The sequence below is a fragment of the Heterodontus francisci genome, chromosome 13, assembly GCF_036365525.1.
Source record: "Heterodontus francisci isolate sHetFra1 chromosome 13, sHetFra1.hap1, whole genome shotgun sequence".
NCBI classification, from domain to species: Eukaryota; Metazoa; Chordata; class Chondrichthyes; order Heterodontiformes; family Heterodontidae; genus Heterodontus; species Heterodontus francisci.
The window spans coordinates 16,894,714-16,921,107 of record NC_090383.1 but is presented as its reverse complement, the minus strand read 5'-3'; the positions used below and the strand labels follow the sequence as shown (position 1 = coordinate 16,921,107).

Sequence of the window (26,394 nt, the reverse complement as noted above, 5' to 3'; positions counted from 1 at the left end):
AAGGTAGAATACAAAGAGGTAGAGGTTATGGTACACCTGTACAGATCTCCAGTGAGACCGCATCTGGAGTACTGCATTCAGCTCTGGGCACCATGCCTCAGGAAGGATATCCTTGGAGGCAGAGCAACACAGATTCAGCAGAATGATACCCACTAAAAGGGTTAAATTATGAGACAGGTTGTATAGACTAAGCTTGTATTCTTTTAAGATTAAGGGGTGTTTCAAATGATTAGAGAGTTGATAGAGAGAAACTATTTCCTCTGGTGGGCGAGTCGAGAACAAGGGGTCATCATGTTAAAATTAGAGCTGGATTGTTCAGGGGTGATATCAGGAAACACTTCCTATCACAAAGAGTGGTGGAAATCTGGAATTCACTTCCCCCAAAAAGCTGTTGAGGCAAGGTCAATTGAACCATCCAAAACTTGAAGTTGATAGATTTCTGTTAGGTCAAGGGTATTCAGGGTTAAGGAGCCAAGGCAGGTAGATGGAGTTGAAATGCAGATCAACTATGATTTAATTGATGGTGGAACAGGCTCAGGGGGTTGAATGGCCTCTCCCTGTCCCTTTGTTCCTAGATTCTGAAATCCTTTTATAGTCACAAATCCGAATAACTAAAGACTGTAAATGTTATATGGGTAATCATCCAACATTTCCATGAACTTTTTTCAATTTTCTCTTTAAACCACTGTTGTTCTTAACTAAATTTCCACTTGCATCTAGATAGATGATACAGTAGTTACATTTTACACCCTTTCCTTGTCAGTCTTCATTTTGAACTAACTGAAAGGGAAATAACTAAAATATAGGCACACGAGACTTTTTATGCATTTTAAGTGAATTCATCACTCAGTTGATTGAAGCATGGAACAAGTTGCACCTCCCTATTGATCAGGGTCATATTACAACACTTCATTGAATGTAACATGCTGCAGTATGTGCTGAGGTCATGAAAGATGCTATATAAAAGCAAGTACATACTTATCTTTATATGTTTAGCCGAAGTTGTCTCGTGGGTTAACTGGTAAAGAAGCTTGAGATTCTGTTGTGGGCTGCCACTGGTTTAAAAAAAAAACACATGGTGCAAACTGTATTTGGTAAATCTGTTCTTTTGTACAGAATATAAACAAAGATAATGGAGTACTTATGTTGCATGAGAACTTGTTTTCAGTATCTAAATTCTGTGGAATGTAGTTTTGTGGTTGCTGCAGTTTAGTGTTTTAGGAAGTCTGCGGGTAGCCTAGCTGATTCAAGTTGGAACTTCTAACTTTGTTTTCTTTCAGTGGGATGGCATGCAGCTACTTTAAAATCTATCTCTGTAATGATTGTAGGAGTACTACTTGGATAGTTTGTGCGAGGTTAGCCAGGCTGAGTTTTTTTAAGAGTGAGATTCATTCACTTGGATTAAAAATAATGGCCTATTTTTGACATTTCAATTTTAAAAATAGTTATCTCTATATCAATGGGGTTGTGATCTTTTGAACATAAAATCTCACTCCTAAAATTTCCCTAATGTTGATGGATCTCAATAGGAAATGGGCAGATTTATCCTTTGCTGTGCATATGTGGTTTGGGCCAAAGTAGTTCTACTTTTATCTAATATTGTGTTTTAATTTAGAGTTACTAAAAGTTGTATGTTAAAAATATTTTTCTGTGGAAATGAGCAGTAGAGGTCACTGGTGGTAACCTGACTTCTCCCAAATGACTTTCAGAAATCTGTGATTCTTCTGGGGATGTAAGATTGAAGTCAGACGTTCCACTGGGACATTGAAACGCACTCATTTTAGTGACATTTTGAAAGAATTGCTGTACTGCTGCCTAACAATGGCGTTTAGATTTTGAGGTCAGCTGCAAAGGAACGCTGTTCACCATTCACCTCGCTGACAGCTGCCCAGAGAGTTTTGGTGAGCTTTTGGGCAGAGACTTGCTGTAATTTGGTCTGATCCAGTGTGGCTCCCTCTACAGGGAATCTATGACATATGTGAGCAGAACAAGAAACAGTGAGACTCTTCAATCAGTCAGACTGAAGAATCCTCACTGAGTCACACGGGCTTACTTTGGTGTAACAGTGAAAACCAGGAGTTAAGTGAGTGCTGTACTATTAAACACACTTGTTTGAAAGTCTGGTTTTAGCATGCAACTTGAGTTAATTGATGATTACCCTGATTTAAACTTGTCTGCAGGTGCTAAAGCAGACATCTGCAGGCTAGGCACTAAAGCGTGGATTGGTTGTGGTTGTTGGAGGCCAATCACCTCAGTCCCGGGACATCACTGGAGTTCCTCAGGGTAGTGTCCTAGGCTCAACCATCTTCAGCTGCTTCATCAATGTCCTTCCCTCTATCATAAGGTCAGAAGTGGGGAAGTACAGAACTCCCTCAGTACTACACTGGAGTGTCAGCCTAGATTTTTGTGCTCAAGTCCTGGAGTGGAACTTGAACACACTGGGCTGAAATTTATAGTCCTGTAATTGGCGACGGGCGAAACGGGCCACACGTCGTGGAGCCGCTGCGATATTAGGTGCGGCAGCTCATTTAAACAGCTGGGGCGGACCCCCCCCCTCCTCCCCCCACGATGATGTCCCTGGCAATGACATCAGCTGCCTGTGCGCAGGCGCTGACACCATTTTTAAAGGGCTTCGAGCCCTCACTTTCAATAGTTGAAGAAAAATTTTATTTTAAAAAATGCATTTATTCTGCCCCTCTCCACCCCCCCCAATAATCTAATTACTTGTCCTATCCCTCTACCCCCAAAACACTTCCCTTCTCCACCTGACCACCTTCCCCACCCCAGTGCCTGAACATTAGACTTTAACCCTTCCCACCAGCCCCTACAGCAATAATATTAGTTTGTCCCAGCTCTCTCCACCCCGCTGCGGCACTGAGAAACTTACATGCTCCCCCTCCCCACCAGTGTTGCACCCCAGTTCCCTGGACGGGGATCTGAAGACGTGCGTTTGCCGGCCACCGGCATGAATATCAGACTGGGACAGATGGTGGGAATGTAAAGGTTATTAATTCAGTGACTTAAACGAGTGCTACCAACTGAGCAACAGCGGACTCAAGTTATGAGGAAGGAAAGACTGGAGGTGACGAGGTATAAACAAAAACATAGTAAGTAAGGTTAATTCAGGAAACTACTTCAAATTAATGTGCAACTGTAGGACAAGGGGACGCAGGGAAAATTTAGGACTGTGAGGAATTTCACCTTCACCCAGAGTGTAGAATACACTTCTGAGGAAGATAATGGAGGTAATAACCCTGGAATAATAGAAGAGTTGGTTAGATGCCATTATAGGGAAATGGTAGCCACTTCCTTACTGGGTGCTCAGTATGCCAAATCTTCTAACGCTGCCTGTTTTTGGGGTAGAGGTGGATTTGCAATCACAGTGGTCAGTACATTTTGCCAGCTGAGGAAAATTGCAACTGAAGAATGAAAAGGTTTTGCTGCTGTTTATACACCTGTTTCTTATGAAAACCTGCAGTAATACTCATGAAATGGGAATGTCTTTAAATTAGCTTACTGAATGTTTTTGTTGTAACATGAAATGCCAGGAAGCTAAGCTTTTAATGTAGGCACAGGTGAAGTTTGCAAGCAAATACAAAGTAAAGCTGTTCATTTTCCATCAGTCTCTGATTTTTCCCATAGTTAAACATTATTCCAAAGCTGCGTGAGATGTGTTTATCTATCATTTTGGGTTTGACATAAGTATAGCGTGCATTCCAAAGTATTTGTCTTTATTGGGAGCATTAACATCTACAGTAGTACAAGGGAAATCCTGTCCTGAATACTTTGTGTTCTTAGCAATGTGAAGTTTCTACAGACTGATTAACCTTTTCCGCTGTCTAACAATAGACTTTTGCCTGCTTATCACAGCTGATTGACACACTTGCCTCAGAGATTGGAGAACTGAAGATGGGCCATTCTATTCCTGATGCAGATGAAGATACTCAGTATGCTCAGTGGTTACGGTAAGTTTTCCTTTTTCTTTAGTGACACATCTTTTCCAGCATGATTTCCTGTCACCAGCCCCCACCTTTGACGCTAACTCATTTTTCTTTCTGCATTTATAATATTGTAAATTGCCCCTAGTGTCGGTAGGGGGTAGGAGAATGGTGGGGATATGGTAGGGAATATGGGGTTAAATGTAGGATTAGTATAAATGAGTGGTTGTTGGTCGGCACAGACTGGGTGGGCCGAAGGGCCTGTTTCAGTGCTTTATCTCTAAATAAATAAATAATGTATCCCAACTCTTAAATTTACGTGGAATTGTGGGATGCAAATTCAGAAATTCTTTTAGACTGTTCCCCAGATGCTTTTCTGTGCTGGCACTCCTTTCATGGGACTTCTTACCGTCAGAATTTTAAGTTTGTTTCCCTTGAGCGGTACACTATTCAAATTGGTCAAACCTTGCTTACATTTTGGAAAAATAAATAGTAATGAATTTCATATAATGTTTCCTTGTAAGTTGTACCTTTCTGTATATCTCTCACCAGAGTCTTTTACCATTGTAAAGTCCCAAAGTAAAGTTTTAGATTGCTTTGTTGTACTGTTTGAAAGTTCAATTGGTGCAGACTTAATAATAAAAATAAGTTTCCATTGTGTTGTCTCTCTGCTTCCTGGTTTCTTGATCCTAACGTTTAATTTAAGGCCAGCTTATAGTTCATAGAATCATACAATCATAGTATGATACTGCACAGAAGAAGCCATTCAGCCCATTGTGTCTGTGCCAGCTCTTTAAGGACGGAATCTTCCCAAACTCACAGGGCGGGCTTGAAGGCAGAACCGGGAAGAATTTCACAGAAGTTGGCATCTGTCCAGTGGGTTGATGCGTTCCTGCCGCCGGGTAATCTTCCCGGAAGTGGACCATTACCTGAAGAGGGCCATTACCTGAAGTAGCTACCCACCTGGCAGCGGCAGGTAGCCCTTTTGTGGGCTGATTGGGGCCTCCACTGGAATGGGTCCCCCACTGAGGGCCAAGCCCGTCAGGTGCCTGGAGGTGACTTGACCAGCAGATGGCCTGGGGGGTCTGCTAGGCCTCCTGCACTAACCTCCCGAACCGAGCCATGGCCAGGACTAGGTCACAACTACTGCCGCTGGCCATCCTGTGGAGAGGTTTCCCCTCCATGGAGTGGTCTGGCAGCTGTGGCCACCGTTAATTTAATTAAATAGTAACGTCTTTAGAGGGCGCCTCAAGATGAAGGCACCCTCGTGTTCCCCTGCCAACCGTGGCAGCACCCACCTCTGGTGGTGGAGCTGCCGTCCTTCCAAGGCTATAGCCTCAGGGACCTGTTTGCTGTACTTAATTGGACGGTGGACCCGGAGATGACCATTTAATTGGCTGCCTCCGGGACGACCTCGCAGGCGAGCACCCTGACAGGCAGAGTGCGGTTCGGACCTGGAATTGGTCCCGACTTATGGTCATAGCCTAAGGGCGGAGGATTCCGCCCAGAAAGTGCTGTGCAGTTAGTCCCACTCCCCTGCCCTTTCTGCCATAGCCCTGCAGTTTTTACCCCTTCAGGTATTTATCCAGTTCTTCTTTGAAAATTATTATTGAATCTGCATTCACCACCTTTCAGGCAGTGCATTCCAGATCCTCATAACTTGCTACATTTTAAAAAAAAACTTTTCTCACAATGTCAACAAAGAAACAATGAAAATCAAAGACCAATTTGATTATTGAAATGACAAATTAAATGGTAACTTGCTGCATTCAAAATTAATCGGACATTCTTCAATTTGAGGGATCAAATTATCACAATCGAACAAAAGATGTATGGCTTGGATGAAATAATTACAGGGTTTGAAATACAAGAACTCCAGCAATTGATCAATCAGTTTCACAAAATGATGTCCCACATTTATTGGCCCAACCAAGGTCCTAATCAACAAACACATTTTCACATGTTATTTAAATTAAATCACATGGCTGTCAGAGTGAAAATTAATGGTCTGAGTGGCCTAAGTGACAGTGGCATGAAAACTGGCTTAAATGTAGAAAAATGGCTAATTGATCTTAGTTGGGTGGGGGAGGGGGAACAGAACTAATAAAATTCACTGTTTTGATGAGGGTAACAGTGGATGGTCCCAGGAAATTTTGGCCTAGAGTCAGTCATGTACGCCAGAAGTTCTGCGCCACAGTAATGGCATCTGCCATTGTTGTGCGATTACTACAGTGCAAGATTGACCTGTGAGGGTCTTGTATATTTTGGTTTGTGCCATTCAATGGCATTATGATCGCTGAATCCCCCACTATCAACATCCTGGGGGTTACCATTGACAAGAAACTGAACTGGAGTAGCCATATAAATACCGTGGCTGCAAGAGCAGGTCAGAGGCTAGGAATTCTGTGCTGAGTAAATCACCTCCTGACTCCCAAAGCCTGCCCACCATCTACAAGGCACAAGTCAGGAGTGTGATGAAATACTCTCCACTTGCCTGGATGGGTTCAGTTCCAACAACACTCCAGAAGCTCAACAGCATCCAGGACAAAGCAGCCCGCTTGATTGGCACCCCACTTACAAACATTCACTCCCTCCACCACTGATGTACAGTGGCAGCAGGGTGTACCATCTATAAAATGCACTGCAGCAACGCAGCAAGGCTCCTTCAACACCACCTTCCAAACACGTGACCTCTACCACTTAGAAGGACTAAGGCAGCTGATGCATGGGAACACCACCACCTGCAAGTTTCCTTCCAAGTCGCACACCATCCTGACTTGGAACTATATCGCCGTTCCTTCACTGTCACTGGATCAAAATCCTGGAACACCCTTCCTAACAGCACAGTGGGTGTCCCTACCCCACAGGGAATGCTGCGGTTCAAGAAGGCAGCTCACCACCACCTTCTCAAGGGCAATTAGGGATGGGCAATAAATGCTGGCCTAGCCATGAACGAATTAGAAAAAAAAGGAGGGGCTGATGCAGGAAAAAAAGAAATCCCATTACAAGGTCAGTTTACACTGCTGAGTCAAAAAGTTGTGTATTTGAGCCGTGTATCAGGATAAACACTCCCAGTCTGGGCTGACACTCTGGTGCAATACAGAAGGACAGTTGTACTGTAGGTGCAATTCCTTGGATTAGATGTTAAACTGTGTTCCCACCTGCCTATTTTCGAGTTTTTGGGTGAACAATAATGATTGCATGGCATGATTTCAAAAAGAGAAGGTAGCTCCTTTTGTCTGCTCGCCAAAATTCTTCCCTCTTTTGACATACAACCCCTCCCCCACCCCCCATCCCCCCCCCCCAAAAAGTTAGTCTTTCAGCTCATTGTTGTTTCTGGAATGTTGCTACCATAGTATTGGTGTTACATTTACTTACATAAGTTAGTGCACCTCAGAGTAATTGTGTGAATTACAATGAAATGTTCAGTGTGCAAGGACGCTGAATGAGTATGAGAACTGTTGCTATATATAGACAGCTTTTATTTGTATAGTTTGAGCCTCTTATCGGTTGTAACATGGTGACGCCTAACAGAATTGGTGAGACAAATGGAAAGCTTTTGTAGTGGATCTGTTAAATTCAAGTGTTTCCTCTGCTCCAAATAAAAATGTAAATAAAGAAAATTGTTGAACCATTCCAATGTAAATATTCAGCCTGCGGGATACATCCAAATTTATTTCCTGCTCAAGGGAAATTCCTAGCTACAATTAGTGTCTTACTGTAAACAGTTCACCTCATCTTTATATTGAAATCGACAGCATAACTGATGCAGCCTTGTGGAGCAGCCTCTTGCCCTAAATGTGTTGCCTTTGTGCCCTATAACAGTTTAACCAGTAGTGTTGGCTTGGACTTTTTACTGGATAGGTAAACAGTATAATCAAACTGCCTCACACATTAATTGCCAGAGTCAGTGGTTACAAGACATGTACCCATCACAGTTACTGAGAAAAGAAAAATCCACTCACCAGTGGAAATCAGACTAGTACCAACTTGTCCTGAGTTATGAGTACATACTCATAACCCATCTGTTTGTTACCACCACACTGCCACCACTATATACAGCATTTATTTTCCTCCCTCTGTTTTTTTCACTGAGTACTCCTGCTTGTTATGGTTCAAAGTTGCCAAAAGCCCTCCAGTACCATCCCAATTGGCTGCTCAGCATGTATGAGCCTAAATCAAGTGTTGGCTATTCAAATGTCAAAGGCATCACAGCCAAGTCCTTCAGGCTTCAAATTCTACATATATGCACTTTCTAGAAGGAGCCACTGGACAGCAGTTAGGTGTGTGAATTCTGACTCCTTTTCTCCCTTTAGTTCAGAGACACCTGAGCTCAATTATAGGATTCTGTTACCATGCTGGTTCTTCTTTGGCCTCCTTATCTCGAGAGACAATGGATAAGCGCCTGGAGGTGGTCAGCTGGTTCACACTAGCTAATTCATCACAGTCCAAAATTCACAGCAGGAGATCTGTTGCCTCTAGTTGTGTACAGCAAATTAAATGCAACATCTTAACTGAGAATAGTTCACAATTCTCCTGGCAGTGGAGCTATTTGGTATGTTTGCCATGTGTTGCACAAACAGTCGCATCAAGACCTGTCCTCTGATAGATTAGAAAACAAACTAATCAAATTGTTTAAAAAATAATAGAACATACCCCCAGTGCTCACAACTTTTATACTTAAATCATTTGTAGCCTTCATAACTAGTACCACACAGCAGTCCTTGGGCTGGTTGTGAACAGAATATCCACCATGAACTCATTAAATAAAACTGGATATTCAACGTGTTTGTCATGGATTTATACAAGAGGTTCAAATTCCTCATTCAAACTTTATCTAAACAGATAATATCCCACTAGCTCGCAGTGATGCATTTTATCATATTTGTATATATTGATCTCCCCTCCTCACCATAGTCTGAAAATATGCAGAATGTTTACAAATTGTCCCAAAATAAATTATATATGCGCCCTTAACTCCCAACATGTCATAGCTCTTAGATTTGGTCTTATTGGATGCAAAAACACATTACATTAAAACAATGAAAGGTTCTTCTATTGCCAAGTACTTTGTGTGTGTGTGTGTGTGTGTGTGTGTGTGTGTGTGTGTGTTATTTTGTGTATATATAAACAGAAAACTAATGAGGGAATTTGGCATTTTATGCCATTTTGTACAGTTATGGAGAATCACTCTTCTCCTGTTTCAGTTTTGTCTCATCGCCACCATGTACAAACAGGTAAATATATGTTGAAGCTGAATCTTTTGAGAATAGCCTGGTGATGAAAAAAACATTCTTAAATTTATGTTTAAGATAAAGTGCTATACTTTGCTTCACAAACTTATAAAACAGCCTATTTTCTGCGTGTAGTTTAGTTGCCTATATATTTCTGATCAGTTGCATCTTGTTGAGCAGTGTGCAAGACGATATGGATTATGACTATCAGAAAGAAGAAGCTACTAAGTACTGGATGAGGGATTCTGGCTATGAAAGCTTCTTATGTAATCTCAGCATCTTTGATCGGCTTCTGCACACCCATCCAGTCTGGCTACAGCTCACCCTGAGTGATGAGGATGCTCTCCGTATCCTACAGCCTGAGGATGCTGGGGTGAGTTATTGACCTGAAACCTTTCAAAAGATAGGTGGCATATCTACAATTGTGAAGCAACAATGCAGTAAGCTACATCTGAATGTTTCTTTCAAAGAATATTATGTGGAATGGTCTTGCAGCTCAATTATCCTACTTTTATCTGAGAAATATGCTACCAACATACTGTTGAAAAATAAATGCTTAAGTTGAAGAAAATTGAAAAATTCTGCGCAGGCTGGCTGGACTCCAAGTTTGGCAGCCCTTTTTAAAATGAGGTGTTGAAACTTGACTTGTTTGCCTTATTTTCATCCCCTGCACACTCTTCAGTGGTGGTGGTGAATGGGAGTTCAGGCTAGGCCAGGAAACGTCAGCTTCATCTCTTCAATGTGACCGACCTCTTGTGCCTCAACCAAACTCATCAGCATATAACTACTCTCCTTAGCCCAATGCTGGTTGATATTGCCCACAGCGACCTTTCCTCAGGCTTTGTTCATCTGCTGTTCAAAACTGCTTTCGCCTTCTCCAAAAAGCCGACTTTAACTTTGCTGTTCTTGCCAACAGTGTACAGTCTGTAATCTCCCTTTCCTCCAGCAGCGCCCTACCTGTAATCTCCCTTTCCTCTTTATGATCCTCATATGTCATTCCCACCCAGCTGTGTGCCTACCTGTTTCATCACTCCCTATCCAAATCTCTTCAGTCTGGTTTCTGCCTTGTGCACAGTGCTGAGGCAGCCCTGGTCATTGCTATTCAAGACATCCCTTGTGACTATGACCGTGGTATGCTATCCCTGATAGTACTGTACCTTTCTGACTTAGTCCACAGTGTATCTGCATCCTATTGCCACATATTGTAATCGCATCATCTCCCTGTCCTTGGCAGCCTCCATTGGCTCTCCATCCCTCAGATCATTCACTTCTAATCCTTGTCCTTGTTTATGAATCCCTTGTATATCACTTTTTCTCACTCCGGCCACCTTTTCACCCTCTGTTCCGCCTGCAATTGCCGTCTTCTACTGTCTAGAATGCTGTTCCTGAACCCCTCCGTTTTCTACCTCCTTCCATGTATTCAGAAGCATCCTGAAGACTGCCATTTTTGCCATGTCCTCAGCACCTCCCTACCAAGTTCAGCATCCATTTTGCATTAGTGAATTCCTTTGTGATATTTTAATATGTTAACTATGTAAATGCAAGTTGTTGCTGGTATTGAGCAGAGATATAACAAGAATGACAGCCCTGATCAGGAGATCAGCCACTTCACCTCTTAAGATTATTTTCTTAATTACTGATGCATTTTTCGAATAAATAATCAAGGAGAGTGCTGTTGCATGTCTAGCTGATTTTTTTCCTCCTGTGTAGAAATTGTCTTTAGCAAGTCCTTGGGAAAAGTGACAGTGGAAAGTGGAATATTTCTGATGTTGACATGCATATTGCAGAAATGTGCCACTGAGTTCAACTAGTTAGTCTGAAATTTAGCTTTTGAAATTAAAAAAAAAATGAAGAGTTTGCCAGCTTTTCCATTGTGATTAACTGGTATTTAACCGTGGTGTCATCAAGCCACTAGGAGTGAACCCCTGTTTTGGGTTTTGCTTTTTAAAAAAAAAAAGTTTTTCTACAATTATGTGTTAGTTTAAAATATGTTAATTTTAACTAGTGTTTTAGTTTAACTAAAGATGAATGCACAGTATTATAAACATAATGAACAGAGAGTTAAATAAATTATAATAGCAGGTAATGATCACCAGAAGTTCAGGTCAATGACCAGAGATTGTGGTGTGTAATAAAGGAGGATTGTAGATACATTGGTGTTACAACCAGGTGAGAAAGAGGTCTAGGGTTCCCTTTCAGCCTTCACCTGCTCTTACTGTAACAGGGTTCAAGTTTAAACACACCATGTTTTTAGCTCTCCTTTGGTGAATCCTTGTTCACCACTTTCCAACTATAAGGCAAAGAAACTAGCACAAACAGGCTTTCTTAGGTTTAAAGAAGAAAAGTTGAAATTTATTAAACTCTAATTCAGTTGACGCCTACAGATACACGATGCGCCCACGCTAGCATGCATATGCGATACACACATGCAAATAGAGACAGAAAAGAGCAGAAGAAAAATAAAGTGGAAAAGTTTGAGGCAATATCTGAAGAGGTTTTGTTATGGTTCTTCATGCTCACTGTAAAGTCCTTGATTGTAGGTAGATTTTGCTTTTCGTTGAGGCCCAGTATTCTTCTTAAACCTTGTTCACTTTAGGATACTTTTCTCTCTTGGAGTTCATGTGTCTTCAGTGGATTCAGAGGCTTGTGAGAAAGAGATAGGAGCAGACAGGAGAGATCTTCTCAGTCCAGGAGTAAACAGACACTCTCAGTTCAAACTGTTTGTACAATTCAGGAAAACCCAGGTTGCCAAGCAGGTTAGTCACGTGACTAACTGGTCTGACCAAGTCTTGGATTATATCATTTTAGCAGTCTCTGGAATGCTCCTGTTACACACAATACCTGGTGATCAAGGTCCATTGTGGGTTGAATGTGTCAGGGAATGGTCCTTTGTCCTTCCAATCACCGTCTCTTAATATGCAAATGTCTTTTCCAGCCACGGCTCATCTGTTTAACAAGTCCTTTCTTCACTCCAGTAACAGTTTAATATCAATGTTCATGACAAAATTAATGTGCCTCATTCTTGGTAGGTGGGGGCCTAGCATGACAATTGGTAATGGCAACTATATGAAGGATTAACACTCTAGATACGGATTGGAGAAAATAACTGTAGAAGAATCCTCTCTGAAAGTTAGCAAGAAGAGGTCAGATTGGAAGTCATCGAATCTAATTTTTTTCCTACAGGAAGGACAACTGAGGAGAGATATGAATCAGGTCTACAAAATCATTAAGTATACAGGTAGAGTGAGCAAGCCATTTAAATTGGTCAATCAGCATTACACTCGAGGACACAAGTACAAAGTTCACAAACATCAAGCAAGATTAGAACTTAGAAAACTTCATTTTCTTCCCCACAGAGTGGTGGACATGTGGAAGACTTCCAGAGAAGACCATTGATTCAGGGTCAGTTGGCAACTTTAAAAGGCACCTAATTGATATCAGTAGAGACAGGGGATTACGAGCTATACAGATATTGATAGGTAGGTAGAGGATAGATCTTGTTGATCCTTCCTTTGAGTGAACATCAAGAGAGGATGGGGAGATGTCCATGAGAGAATAAAAATTCAGGGAGTTTTCTAATGGGGCAGTTACAATAGGATGAATGGCCTTTTCTCACTTGGAACTTTCTTGTCAAGAGAATGAAAACCATCTATAATTCTAAGGCCTTCTGAATCAATCACTATTCCCGATCTCCCCCACAACAACCTGTTCTGTTGGTACACAGCAGACTTACAAGTAATGAGAATAATACTCCTCAAAACCACTTTTATCGATGTATAACGTTAAAAATACTTGTAATGACAATTGCATGTTTTGGGAGCCTTTGCCAATGTGCTTCATCTTTGGCTGAGGATGGTGACTTATACTAAGCTGTTGGGAGGTATGGGTGAGTAACCCAGGATTGACTAGTCCTTCAGTTGTAATACTTTCCCTCTATCCCTCTCCTTATGTCATATTACATAGGATACAATGGATAGTGAGTGGGAATGCTGGGTAATTTACTTCCATTCTTTTCTTCCTCACCCATTTCTTCAGGGTGCTGAGACAAATTGGAGTGCCCCCATTACCATTACTAGCAGACAGCAGCTAATGCTACTAACCTAGATTCCTTCTTGTACAGCTCATTGCCCCACCATGAATTGCACTCATCCAAGGAAAATATAGTGGAGATGTTAGGATTATGAATTCTTAAGAATAGGCTTACATTTTGTAAAAGTTGTAAAAACATTTCAGAATTTCTATCAGGAAAAATAAACGCAAAATGTTCATCCAAAAATAGGTCAATTAGTATTCCTTGAATTCTGAATGAATGACTGTAGTGTGTGATTAGAACAGGATATACCTTACAGACTAAAGCAATGGTTCTCAAATGGGGATCCGTTGAGACTTTCCAGGGTCCGCAAAATAATGTGAATGGGACCAGTTGCTGCAATGGCACAGGTTGGGAACGCATAGTAAGCTGCTATTTTGATTTCCGTCATCTGCTCAAGTGATGCAGCCTAGAGCTCGTGTACTGGAGCCTGGTGCATTCTCACACAGCAAGACACTGGTAATTGATTGCTGGGTGAGCACTGGAGACCAGGCAGCTCTGGAAAAGCACAACCGGATTTGTGGGGCCTTGGACTGGCTGAGAATCCTAAGAGTGGAGGTGAGAGGCCCCAGAAACACCAGGAATGGATTTGCAGGGCTAGAGGAGGTGAGGAAGGAGCTGTCACATCAGCCTTGTCCAGGGGCCTGGAATGACTATCAAGCTGAACTTTGTTCACTTAGTACAGCAGCGGGACCTATGACTGAACCCAGACTAAAGCCACAGCCCTAGCTGTGGCTGCACACCAGACAGTCTGTCAGCGATATTTCAGTGTAGACCGGCCTATAAACAGCAGAGGGGGAGGAAATAAACCCTGAAAACACTCAGCAGTCGTGCAGTGAGTAGGCAGGCAGTGGAGGGTTACCCTTGAAACTCCCAACTGCAGCCACTGAGCCTAATGTTACTCCAGGAAGAGCAGGGAGGTGTCATGTGGTGAAGCATTCAACAGGCATGTTGCTGAACCTGTAGGGGTTACCTTTTAGATGAAGGGAAGGTAAAGGTTCACATCAACAATCACATGGATATCTACTATGTGAGGCAGCCCTGGCAAAATTCCATGCAGGACCCTTTAACATGGCATTGATGATCATTACATTCAGAAATATAAATGTGCAAGAGATTTATCGTATTATACGGTGGGGGGATGGAGTGGTCCATGATTACTAATCCATTTGAAAAGGTTTGACAAAAACATTTGAGAACCGCTGCACTAAAGCACTCAACTATCACTACATTTACTTGCACAATGCTGTGTATAATTTGATCACAAGCTGTAACAATTTATTGATTCTAAGTTACTATTCTCATGAGCAGTCATAGAACAACAAAAGACTATATGACTCATCAAATCTGCTCCTCCTGCAGCCCATGTACAGCCTGTTTTATCTTGGACTCCAAATATTTGATATCTTGTGGAATGGTTCCAGAAAGTTCTCCCTGTCGCCACCTCATTTCTCACCCCGCCCCAGATATATATCCAGTAAATGTCCAGGATATCTGTGTAATATATCATATATTGGAGAAGCTAGAGTTGAACGAGTTGTTTAAAAACACAAAAGCAAGGTGTCTGTAAGCCATTATTATAAGTTAAGATATCTGGACTGTAAGCTGATGTCTAAATTAAGATCAGTAGTCCTATTGAGGATAAAAGTCATCACTGTTCGTTGCAATTTAAAAATGAGTTCTGTTAATCTTATTTAAGATCTAGATGTAGAGAGGTGAATGCTATTTCTAAGCTTCCTACAAACCCACTGTAAAAATTTAAGCTGCAAAACAATAACAACTTGCATTTATATGGCACCTTTACCATAGAAAAAGTCCCAAAATTCTTCAGAAGCAGAATCGGACAATAATGGATGCTGAGACAAAAGAGGAGATATTAGGAGAGGTGAATGAAAGCTTAGTCAAAGAGGTGTGTTTTAAGGAAGGTCTTGAGGAATGTTGAAGGATTTAGAGGGAATTCCAGAGTATAGGGCCTACATGTCTGAAGGACCAATCACAAATGGTGCAGCAAAAGGAGAGGGTATATACAATGGGCCAGAGTCAGAGGAATGGAGAGTTCAGGAGGGGGGATTTTAGGGCTGAAAGAAGTTAGAGATGGAAGGGGCAAGGCCATAAAGGGATTTAAACAGGAGGATGAGAATTTTCAATTGGGGCGCTGAGAGCCAATGTGGGTCACCAAGGATAGGAATAACGTGTCAGAGGCCTTGGTGTGGGATAAGATAAAGGCAGAAAACACTCTCTTTCTTTGTCAGAAAAAATAATTCCAATAGTAGATCTTGGTCTTAACAGTTCTCAATGGTTTATCAAATGGTTCCAGTCACTGCACTTGAAATTATTAGTCGTTAATCAGGGGCTTTACATCCAACTAAATATGCTAACTGTTCCAAATTCTATGCGGACAGTGTTACGACATGACTGCCCAAGACAAAGCCCCCAATCAAAATATATGATTCTGATTGCGCTGGGAGCAACTGTCAATTCAGCCCCGTCACTCCACAGATCGCCTAACATATCACTTTAAACTTTCCAAATTAAAGAAAACCACAGCCGAATTGAGCCATCTATTAACCCCCGAATGAGGCGAACCAAACCAGGTGTCTTCAGATCAACAAATTAACTGTTTATTAGAAAAAACTATAAATTCTTAAACACTACTGAGATAAAAACAGCATTTTTTAAAAAAAAGGAAAAAATAGAGTCCTTGCAGATTTACATTTCCCAAAGAACAACCCTCTGATTAAAGTCCACTCGCAATCTTCCTGGGTCCGATGAGGAAAGGAAAACTGTCTGACATTTGAAGTTTCAAACTTCTCTTTCTTCCAGCGATGACCACAGCAGATCAACAACTTGCAACTACTTTCAATAGAATCAATCTGGCATTAGAATTTTGAGGGATGAACAATAGTCACAGTTTAAATTCTTCCTTCAGTTTAAATTAACAGAGATGTCTGTTCAGTTCGTGTTGGCCCAGCTGTCTGTGTCTGTTAGAACAGTCTGTCTCAACAAAAAGCCAGTTTAAAAGTCAATCACAACATTGTATATCGATCCTCAATCTCTGAGTGGCTGTATCCAAGGCGATCAGGATGCACCTTCTGAAGCTGGCTTGTTCTTAAAGCAGTACTGATCCTTTGCTGTCTTAAAGACACACCGCATATTCCCCCCCAGAAAACTACAGAATTATAACAACAGTCAGCTACTTGGTTTCTCATGTCTGTTTGTCCATGTTAGTGATAAACATCAACTGATCTAAACATTCCACACAATGCTCTGCAGCATCACCTTATCAGTCATTGTTGTTCATGTAAGTTTGTGATCCCTTGTCATGTGCACCACATGCTAGGAGTACAGCAGAAGGAGAGAAGATACTAAAAGGTAGAATTTGGATAACAACATAACTTATTGTCACCATCTATGTTGATTCATAGCATAAATGGAGCCTGTTCAGTCCATCAGGTTTGCATCAGCCCTCAAAGAATTATCCAATTCAATCCTATTCCCTTTACCTTGCCCCATAACATTTTTAATCATTCTTTTTCAAACTTCCTTTTGAAAAGCAATTATTGTTTCTTGTAGGGCATTCCATATCTCAACAACCCTCTGCATAAAAAATATTTCTCTCCTAACCTGTTTTTCTATGTTCGTTTGATGCTGACCTTAAGTTTGTCTTACAATTACTACCTCACCGAGTATAAGTGGTTTTTCACTGCTTACCTTATAAAAGCCACTCAATTTTGAGCATCTCTATATGATCTCCTCTTAATGTTCTCTGTTCTAATGAAAAGAGTTTCAGTTTCTCTAGTCTCTCCTCAAAAATTAGACCGATTTTGACATCTGTTTACTGTTTTCTGTCTATGCTGCCACATTCCCTTCAATACCATGCACCTTAATTTCATCATCAAGCCCCCTGTATTTCAACCTATCAGATGCCTTTCGAACATCCAAACGCACAATCTACACTGAATTCTTTCATGAAAATGGTTTGTTATCTGCTCAAAGGACCCTTAAATTTGTTATGGCCTGTTTTGCCTTTTACAAATTCTTTTGGTTGTCCTTAATTAACCTTTGTCTTTCTAGTTGGTGGTTAATTGTATTTTTTTATGGCCTCTGCAAGCCTAGCCGCTACAAGCCTAGCCACTACCAATGTTAGATTGACTGATGTGAAGTGAGCTGGTTTATCTGTTCTTAAAACTATGAAAACTGTTGTGCCATTTTCAACATCACGGTATCTCTTTATTCTAACAGATCTTTCTGGTCCGAAAATCATGCAGGACGCAGAAGAAGATCATATCCATGCGTTTATCTGAGTCAGGATCTCATTTTGTGCAACATTTTCCAATAAAGGAAAGCCAGTATAGTAAGTATACTCCATTTTATTCTTTCTTTGAAAGAATGGATGATAGGGAAGATACTGTCATAAAATGAGACAAATAAAATACCATGAAACTGTCGCTATTTAGCATTGTGGCTTTTTAAAAATTAGTAATCTTTTGCAGTTCAGAAGCTTTGATTTTCTACATAGAATTACATAGAATATACAGCAAAGAAACAGGCTGTTTGCTCCAACTAGTCCATGTTGGCTTTTATGTTCCACTCAAACCTGCTCCCATTCTTCTTTGTCTAACTCTTATCAGCAGAGCCCTCTATTCCCTTCTCCCTCATATACATATCTAGATTCCCCTTAAATGCATCTGTACCAGGGTTGTCCAACCTTTTTGCGTGGGGCGGCCAAATTACAATTTTTGTCTTAAATTGGGGGGTGGGGCAGTGAGACAATTTTGGAAAGATAAAGGCATAAAAAATTTTATCTTACTATTAATTAAGACTGCAACAAATTTTTGTGCAGAAGCTTTAAATGAGAAGACTAATTTATTGACTTACTTCTGTTCACTATGTTGGACACTGATTTAATGAGAAACCTGGCATTTTTTTGCTTGCACAATTAGTCAATGTTTGCCCGCACACTTGCAGCGACGCGGAGTATTCTGGATAGATGTCATTCTGTCAGGAGTGATCTTGATCACTCTCCCTCTCTCGCTCTGCTCCCCTCCCTCTCTCGCTCTGCTCCCCTCCCCCTCTCGCTCTCTCTCTCTGCTCCCTTCCCCCTCTCTCTCCACCCCCACCTCTTGCGCGCTCTTTCTCTCTCTCTCTCACACCCTTTCTCTCTCTCTCTCACCCTTTTTCTCTCTCTCTCTCTCTCTCTCACTCACAGTTGCAGAGAGTGGGAACGCTCAGTAGATAGTTGGTCAGTTTTTCCAAAGTTGCAAGTCAGTTTCACAGCTGACAGGTCCTGACATCGGGAAAAGCCATTTCCCAATGTCGGACAGATTTGGGGTTTTCCGGCAGACTTTTAAAAAAATCCCGAGTCTGTCCGAAGTTGGGGAAGTGGCTGTTCCTGATGTCAGACTTGTCAGCTGTGAAACTGACTTAAGATTTTTTTTAAATGCCGGTCTGCAAGAAGAAGCAAGCGAAAAATTTCTAATCTCCAGTCACGGATCCCTGGCGAGGATGAGGAACGGCCCCAGGTACAGTTTACGCCTGCGGGCTGGATGGAAATCTTTGGCGGACTGGATGCTGGCCCGCTGGCTGTATGTTGGACAACCCTGATCTATACTATTTGCCTCAATCACTCCCTGTCGTAGTGAGTTCCACATTCTCACCACTCTCTAGGTAAAGATGTTTCTTCTGAATTCCCTAGTTGAATTCTTGGTGACTATCTTATATTGTCGGTTTCTAGTTTTGCTCTTTCCCACAAGTGAGACACACTCTCTGTGTCTACTCAAAACTTTTTATAATTTTAAACACTTCTATTAGGTCACCCCTTAGCCTTCTCTTTTCAGGAGAAAAGAGACCCTGCCTGTTCATCCTTTCCTGATGGGTATAACCTCGCAGTTCTGGTATTATCCTTCTAAATGGGATTCATCTTCTCTCTATTCCACCACCCCACCGCCCCCCCCCCCCCCCCCCAATTCCCGCCACCCCCATTTGTATTTTACATGAAGTGGTTCCATGTTGCATTGGAGAACTCAGCGGCTAAGAATCAATCCTTGTAACATTGCAGTTCAGATTTCAGAGCAACAGCTGGAGGAAGACGACAATTGCTGGAAAGTGGTAATTGCCATTTTAATTTCCTGTTTGCAGAGTGCGTGATTTTGTGGCTTGTACGATCAGGCAGAGCATTCGCATTCCCCATGGCTAGAAAGGTACTTACTAACCCACCAAGGCTTTTTCAACAGCATCTCGCATATCTACCATCCAGAAGGTCAAGGGCAGCAGGCACATGGGAACACTAGCACCTGCAAGGTCCTCTTCAAGACACACACCATCCTGATTTGGAAATATACCACTGTTCCTTCACTGTCGCCTAGTCAAAAAACTGGAAAACTCTCCCTAACACCAATATGGGGACACCTTCACCATGTGAACTGCAGCGGATCAAGAAGAAAGCTCACCACAACCACCTTCCTGAGAGCAACTAGCGATGAGCAAATAAGTGCTGCCTTTGCCAGTAATGCCTACGTAGAGTCATAGAGTTTTACAGCACAGAAACAGGCCATTCGGCCCAACGAGCCTATGCTGATCATCAAGCACCTGACCTAACTCTTCACATTTCCCCGCAACTGGCCCGTTGCCTTGTATGTTATGGCGTTTCAAGTGCTCATCTAAATATTTCTTGAATGTCGTAAGTGTTGCTGCCTCTACCATTCCTTCAGGCAGTGTGTTCCAGATTCCAACCACCCTCTGGGTGAAAAAATTCCTCCTCAACTCCCCTCTAAACCTCCTGCCCCTTACCTTAAATCTATGCCTCCTTGTTATTGACCTCTGCGCTAAGGGAAAAAGTTTCTTCCTATCTATCCTATCAATGCCCCTCATAATTTTGTACACCTCAATCAGGTACCCCCTCAGCCTTCTCCGCTCCAAAGAAAACAACCCCAGTCTATCTAGTTGGTCTTCATAACTGAAATGCTCCAGCCCAGGCAACATCATGGTGAATCTCCTCTGCACCCTCTCCAGTGCAATCACGTCCTTCCAATAGTGTGGTGACCAGAACTGTACACCGTATTCCAACTGTGGCCTAACCAGCGATTTATACAGCTCCATCATAACCCCCCTACTCTTATATTCTATGCCTTGGCTAATAAAGGCAAGTATCCCATAAGCCTTCCTAACCACCTTATCTACCTATGCTGCTGCCTTCAGTGATCTATGGACAAGCACCCCAAGGTCCCTCTGACCCTCTGTACTCCCTAGGGTCCTACCATCTATTGCATAATCCATTGCTTTGTTAGACCTCCCAAAGTGCATCACCTCACACTTCTCAGAATTAAACTCCATCTGCCACTGCTGCGCCCATCTTACCAGCCCATCTATATCGTCCTGTAATCTAAGGCTTTCCTCCTCACTATTTATGACACCACCAATTTTCGTGTCATCTGCGAACTTGCTGATCATACCTCTTATACTTACATCTAAATCCTTAATGTACAGTACAAACAGTAAGGGTCCCAGCACCGATCCCTGTGGTACACCACTGGTCACAGGCTTCCACTCGCGGAAACAACCCTCTACCATCACCCTCTGCCTCCTGCCACTATGCCAATTTTGAATCCAATTTGCCAAATTAGCCTGGATCCCATGGGCCTTTACTTTCTTAACCAATCTCCCATGCGGGACCTTATCAAAAGCCTTACTGAAGTCCATGTAGACTACATCAACTGCTTTACCCTCATCTACACCTCTAGTCACCTCCTCGAAAAATTCAATCAAATTTGTTCGACACAATCTCCCCCTGGCAAAGCCATGCTGACTATGCCTGATTAATCCCTGCTTCTCCAAGTGGAGATTAATCCTGTCTCTCAGAATTTTTTCCAATAATTTCCCTACCACTGACTCACCGGCCTGTAATTACCTGGTTTATCCCTGCTACCCTTCTTAAACAATGGTACCACATTCGCTATCCTCCAATCCTCTGGTACCTCTCCTGTAGCCTGAGAGGATCTGAAAATTTGTGTCAGAGCCCCCACTATCTCCTCCCTTGCCTCACATAGCAGCCTGGGATACATCTTAAGAACATTAGAACATTACAGCGCAGTACAGGCCCTTCGGCCCTCGATGTTGCGCCGACCTGTGAAACCATCTGACCTACACTATTCCATTTTCATCCATATGTCTATCCAATGACCACTTAAATGCCCTTAAAGTTGGCGAGTCTACTACTGTTGCAGGCAGGGCGTTCCACGCCCCTACTACTCTCTGAGTAAAGAAACTACCTCTGACATCTGTCCTATATCTATCACCCCTCAACTTAAAGCTATGTCCCCTCGTGTTTGCCATCACCATCCGAGGAAAAAGACTCTCACTATCCACCCTATCTAACCCTCTGATTATCTTATATGTCTCTATTAAGTCACCTCTCCTCCTCCTTCTCTCCAACGAAAACAACCTCAAGTCCCTCAGCCTTTCCTCGTAAGACCTTCCCTCCATTACCAGGCAACATCCTAGTAAATCTCCTCTGCACCCTTTCCATAGCTTCCACATCCTTCCTATAATGCGGTGACCAGAACTGCACGCAATACTCCAGGTGCGGTCTCACCAGAGTTTTGTACAGCTGCAGCATGACCTCGTGGCTCCGAAACTCGATCTCCCTACTAATAAAGGCTAACACACCATATGCCTTCTTAACAGCCCTATTAACCTGGGTAGCAACCTTCAGGGATTTATGCACCTGGACACCAAGATCTCTCTGTTCATCTACACTACCAAGAATCTTCCCATTAGCCCAGTACTCTGCATTCCTGTTACTCCTTCCAAAGTGAATCACCTCGCACTTTTCCGCATTAAACTCCATTTGCCATCTCTCAGCCCAGCTCTGCAGCCTATCTATATCCCTTTGTACCCTACAACATCCTTCGGCACTATCCACAACTCCACCGACCTTAGTGTCATCCGCAAATTTACTAACCCACCCTTCTACACCCTCTTCCAGGTCATTTATAAAAATGACAAACAGCAGTGGCCCCAAGACAGATCCTTGCAGTACACCACTAGTAACTAAACTCCAGGATGAACATTTGCCATCAACCACCACCCTCTGTCTTCTTTCAGCTAGCCAATTTCTGATCCAAAGCTCTAAATCACCTTCAACCCCATACTTCCGTATTTTCTGCAATAGCCTACCGTGGGGAACCTTATCAAACGCCTTACTGAAATCCATATACACCACATCCACTGCCTTACCCTCATCCACCTGTTTGGTCACCTTCTCGAAAAACTCAATAAGGTTTGTGAGGCACGACCTACCCGTCACAAAACCGTGCTGACTATCGCTAATGAACTTATTCTTTTCAAGATGATTATAAATCCTGTCTCTTATAACCTTTTCCAACATTTTACCCACAACCGAAGTAAGGCTCACAGGTCTATAATTACCAGGGCTGTCTCTACTCCCCTTCTTGAACAAGGGGACAACATTTGCTATCCTCCAGTCTTCCGGCACTATTCCTGTCGACAATGACGACATAAAGATCAAGGACAAAGGCTCTGCAATCTCCTCCCTAACTTCCCAGAGAATCCTAGGATAAATCCCATCTGGCCTGGGGATTTATCCACCTTCAAGCCCACTAAAACAGCTAATACTTCCTCCTTTTCAATGCTAATTTGATCAAGTATATCAGAATCCCTTTCCCTGATCTCTACACCTACATCGTTACTCTCCAAAGTGAACACAGTTGAAAAGTAATCATTCAAAACCCTCCCCTATGTCCTCTGGTTCCACACACAGATTGCCTCTATGATCCCTAATGGGCCCCACTTTTTCCCTGGTTATCCTCTTGCCCCTAACACACTTATAAAACGCCTTGGGATTTTCCTTTATCTTGTCTGCCAGTGATTTTTCATGCCCCCTCTTCGCTCTCCTAATTACTTTTTTACGTACTCCCCTACACTTTCTATACTCCTCTAAGGCCTCCGCTATTTTCAGCTTTCTGAATCTGCCATACTCCACCTTTTTTTGTCTTATCCAATCCTCTATATCCCTTGACATCCAGGGTTCCCTTGACCTGTTGGTCCTACCCTTCACCTTTATGGGAACATGCTGCACCTGAACCCTCACTATTTCCCTTCTAAATGATTCCCACTGGTCTGATGTAGACTTTCCTGTAAGAAGCTGCTCCCAGTTCACTTTGGCCAGATCCTGTTTTATCATATTGAAATCTGCCTTCCCCCAATTCAGTACTCTTATTTGCAGTCCCTCTTTGTCCTTTTCCATAACAATCTTAAATCTTAGAGTTATGGTCACTATCCCCGAAATGCTCCCCCACTGCCTCTTCTACCACTTGTCTGGCTTCATTCCCTAGGATTAAGTCCATTAACGCTCCTCCTCTTGTAGGACTCTCTCTGTGCTGGCTCAAAAAGCTCTCCTGAATACACTTGAAGAACTCCACCCCCTTTAAGCTTTTTGCACCAATACTATCCCCTCTAATATAGGGGAAGTTGAAATCCCCTACTATTATTACCCTATTATTTTTGCACCTCGTCTTGAGAATGTTTTCTTTTAAAGCAATTTGTGTTTGCTGATGGCAGTACTGTGTCCTGCAGATCGATCATGATGCTAAATGGTATAATTGTTCACATATCATTTGCCCACTGTTTGCAAATGTTATTACATTTACCTTAGTTGAGTGTCTCAATATCACCAAGTCCTAAATCAAATATTTGACTCTTTTATAATGAGATGCATAACATAATTTATAAATCAAAGAAAGAACACAAAAGAATATAAAGACTTGATAAGTAATGTTGAAATAAAAAGTACTTCTATAATATTTCCACATTATCAACTGCAATGAGATATACCAAATCTAACAAAATCATGGATACACGTAACTTACAGCTAAAGTTTTTTCACAATTTGAAGACTATTCACAATATGTTGAAAGTTGTAAAAATAATAAAGCACAACCCAAACCTAAGTCAGTTCACTGATTCCCACATCCCACTGCTGAAGCCCAACTTCAGGAGGCGAGGCTCAGTCCTCAGAAGCACTAAAGCTGCCTGATCCCCAGTGTAGTAAATTGTAATTGTTGAGCATTTTGTTATACTGCCCTCTCTGTTGGGGTGAATAAAGTTAGTTCAATAATGGCTGTTTGCTGTAGGTCCACATGTTGGCTTACTCAATGAAATACACAACAGAAAGATGATGACAAAACAGGATCGAATTCTTTTTTTTTACAATTCATTCAAAAAATTACAGTCTGAAGAACATTGTGATGCACTTTTTGGAACTCCCAAAGTTGATTTTGAGGAAGTTTAGGTGCTTTGAAAGATTGCTCCGTGTGTCTGCCCATCGTGTTCAGATACAACTTAATGAGTCAGCACAGTACGTAACTGAAAAAAATGGCACTGAAGACATATTTTGAGACAATGGGGGAATGCAACCTAACAAAAAGGACTGGTGTAATTCAAACGAAGGTTACACATTTGGATGAAAGCTAATAAAATCAGAGATGGGGATAAAGTAAATGTTTTCTTCACCATGATGGGGCCACATGCTTTTGAGGTAGTATCTAACCAATGTTGCCCACGCAACCCCAGTACAATGGACTATTCTGAAATTAATGAGATTCTGGACTCGTATGGCATGCCTGAGAATGAAATTGCACTGCGAGCTGCATTCCATGAAAGGAAACAGTTGCAAAGTGAGACTATTGCATATTATATTCTTTAATTAGAGACTCTCATCACTGTGGGTTTGGCGTGAACTTAGAAGTGGCACATTCGTTGGAGGTCTAATGGACAGCAAAATCTGGGCTAAGCTTTTGAGTGAAGGCAATAAATTGACATGGAAGGAGGCCTGCGATGAGGCCACAATCATGGAAATGGCAAGAAAAGATCATTGCAAATTGCAAGGAAATTCTTTTCCTGATCCGGCAGGGAAGGTCCACTGGATTTCAGTGGAAACCAGGCCACGGAAGCTATGTTCACAGACTCGGTCAGAAATTTTGATGCTACTGTTGCCATTTACAATTACAATCAAAGTGCTATGCCTGTGGGAAAGTCATTCATATCCAGATGACATACAGGAGTAGAGGAAACCGTAATGCTGCAGGTCCCGGTAAAGCTCCAGGTCGAGGTTGTGGTAGACCTAAAGCTAGTTCAGGAGCCCTGGAAGTCCTCGAATGCGCGTATGATAGATATGGAAATAGATGTTGAAATTATTGAGCAGGAAGATAAAGTTGTACTCCAACAACAAGAAAAACAGCACATGGAAGATGAGAGAAAAAGGGCTGAAGATATAATTCCAGCGCCCACAGTAAAAATGAAAGTCGAAGATTCACAACTTGCTTTTGTGATGAAAACCACACCTGCCAAAATGAGACATATTAATTTCAACATATAGAACATTATTTTTGAACTGTTACTGGACTTGGAATAACTTGTTTAAAAAGCTGAAAACATGGTTGAACGTTTGCATTCTAAAGGACAACGTCTGAAAACATGGCTACAAATTTGCATTCTAAAGGACAGTTGCCCGGAGAAGACAATGGGAGTGCCTCCATGATTCAATTAGTCAGATGGATTTTGATCAAGAGACATTGAATGTCATTGAGCCAGCATTCCACTCCTCCTCACACCCCCCCATCCCCCCCAACCACCACTGAGGGTGTCTGCTAAGCTTGATGAAATCCACAAAATCTCGCAGGAGAGGTTGTTCTAACTAACCTGCTGGCCAACTTGGAGTTGTTTGAATTGTGCTCAGAACAGTTTTGAAAAAACACTGTTTTTGAAGACCAAAAAGAAGCAAGGCCTCTCTCTCTCTGTCTCCATGGACCCACGGAAGTGACTTGAGCATCAAGACTTGAAGATCAGTGAAACAAGTTTGAAAGTGTGCACTGGGCCCCAATGAGAACCACGGGACTTAATTTCAATCAAAAACTTTATATCCAACTCAAAGCCAGGAACTGAACTCCAACTATTATTTCAAATCTTTTCCTTTCTTTCTCCTCCTCTCTCTCTTTGCGAGTGTATTTATCGCGTATGCATACTAGCATTGCCACGAATTTCTAGCAGCTTTAACTGAATTAGAGTTTTAAGGTTAATAAACTTACACCTTTCTTGTTTAACTATGCGAAAACCT

The 26,394-nt window shown here is 42.1% G+C and overlaps 1 protein-coding gene across 6 annotated transcripts in view; it reads left to right on the top strand.

Moving 5' to 3' along the window:
• Positions 1 to 26,394, top strand: part of LOC137376248 (ras and Rab interactor 2-like) — a 182,336-nt gene that overhangs the window by 128,838 nt on the left and 27,104 nt on the right. For 5 of the 6 annotated variants that reach the window (XM_068044414.1, XM_068044416.1, XM_068044415.1 and 2 more), the window contains 3 exons: positions 3,871 to 3,965; positions 9,353 to 9,545; positions 17,505 to 17,616. In XM_068044414.1, the coding sequence (XP_067900515.1) occupies positions 3,871 to 3,965; positions 9,353 to 9,545; positions 17,505 to 17,616 (400 nt within the window). Of the gene's footprint in view, positions 1 to 3,849; positions 3,966 to 9,352; positions 9,546 to 17,504; positions 17,617 to 26,394 lie in introns of all 6 variants that reach the window. The other variant, XM_068044419.1, reaches the window with a different exon arrangement.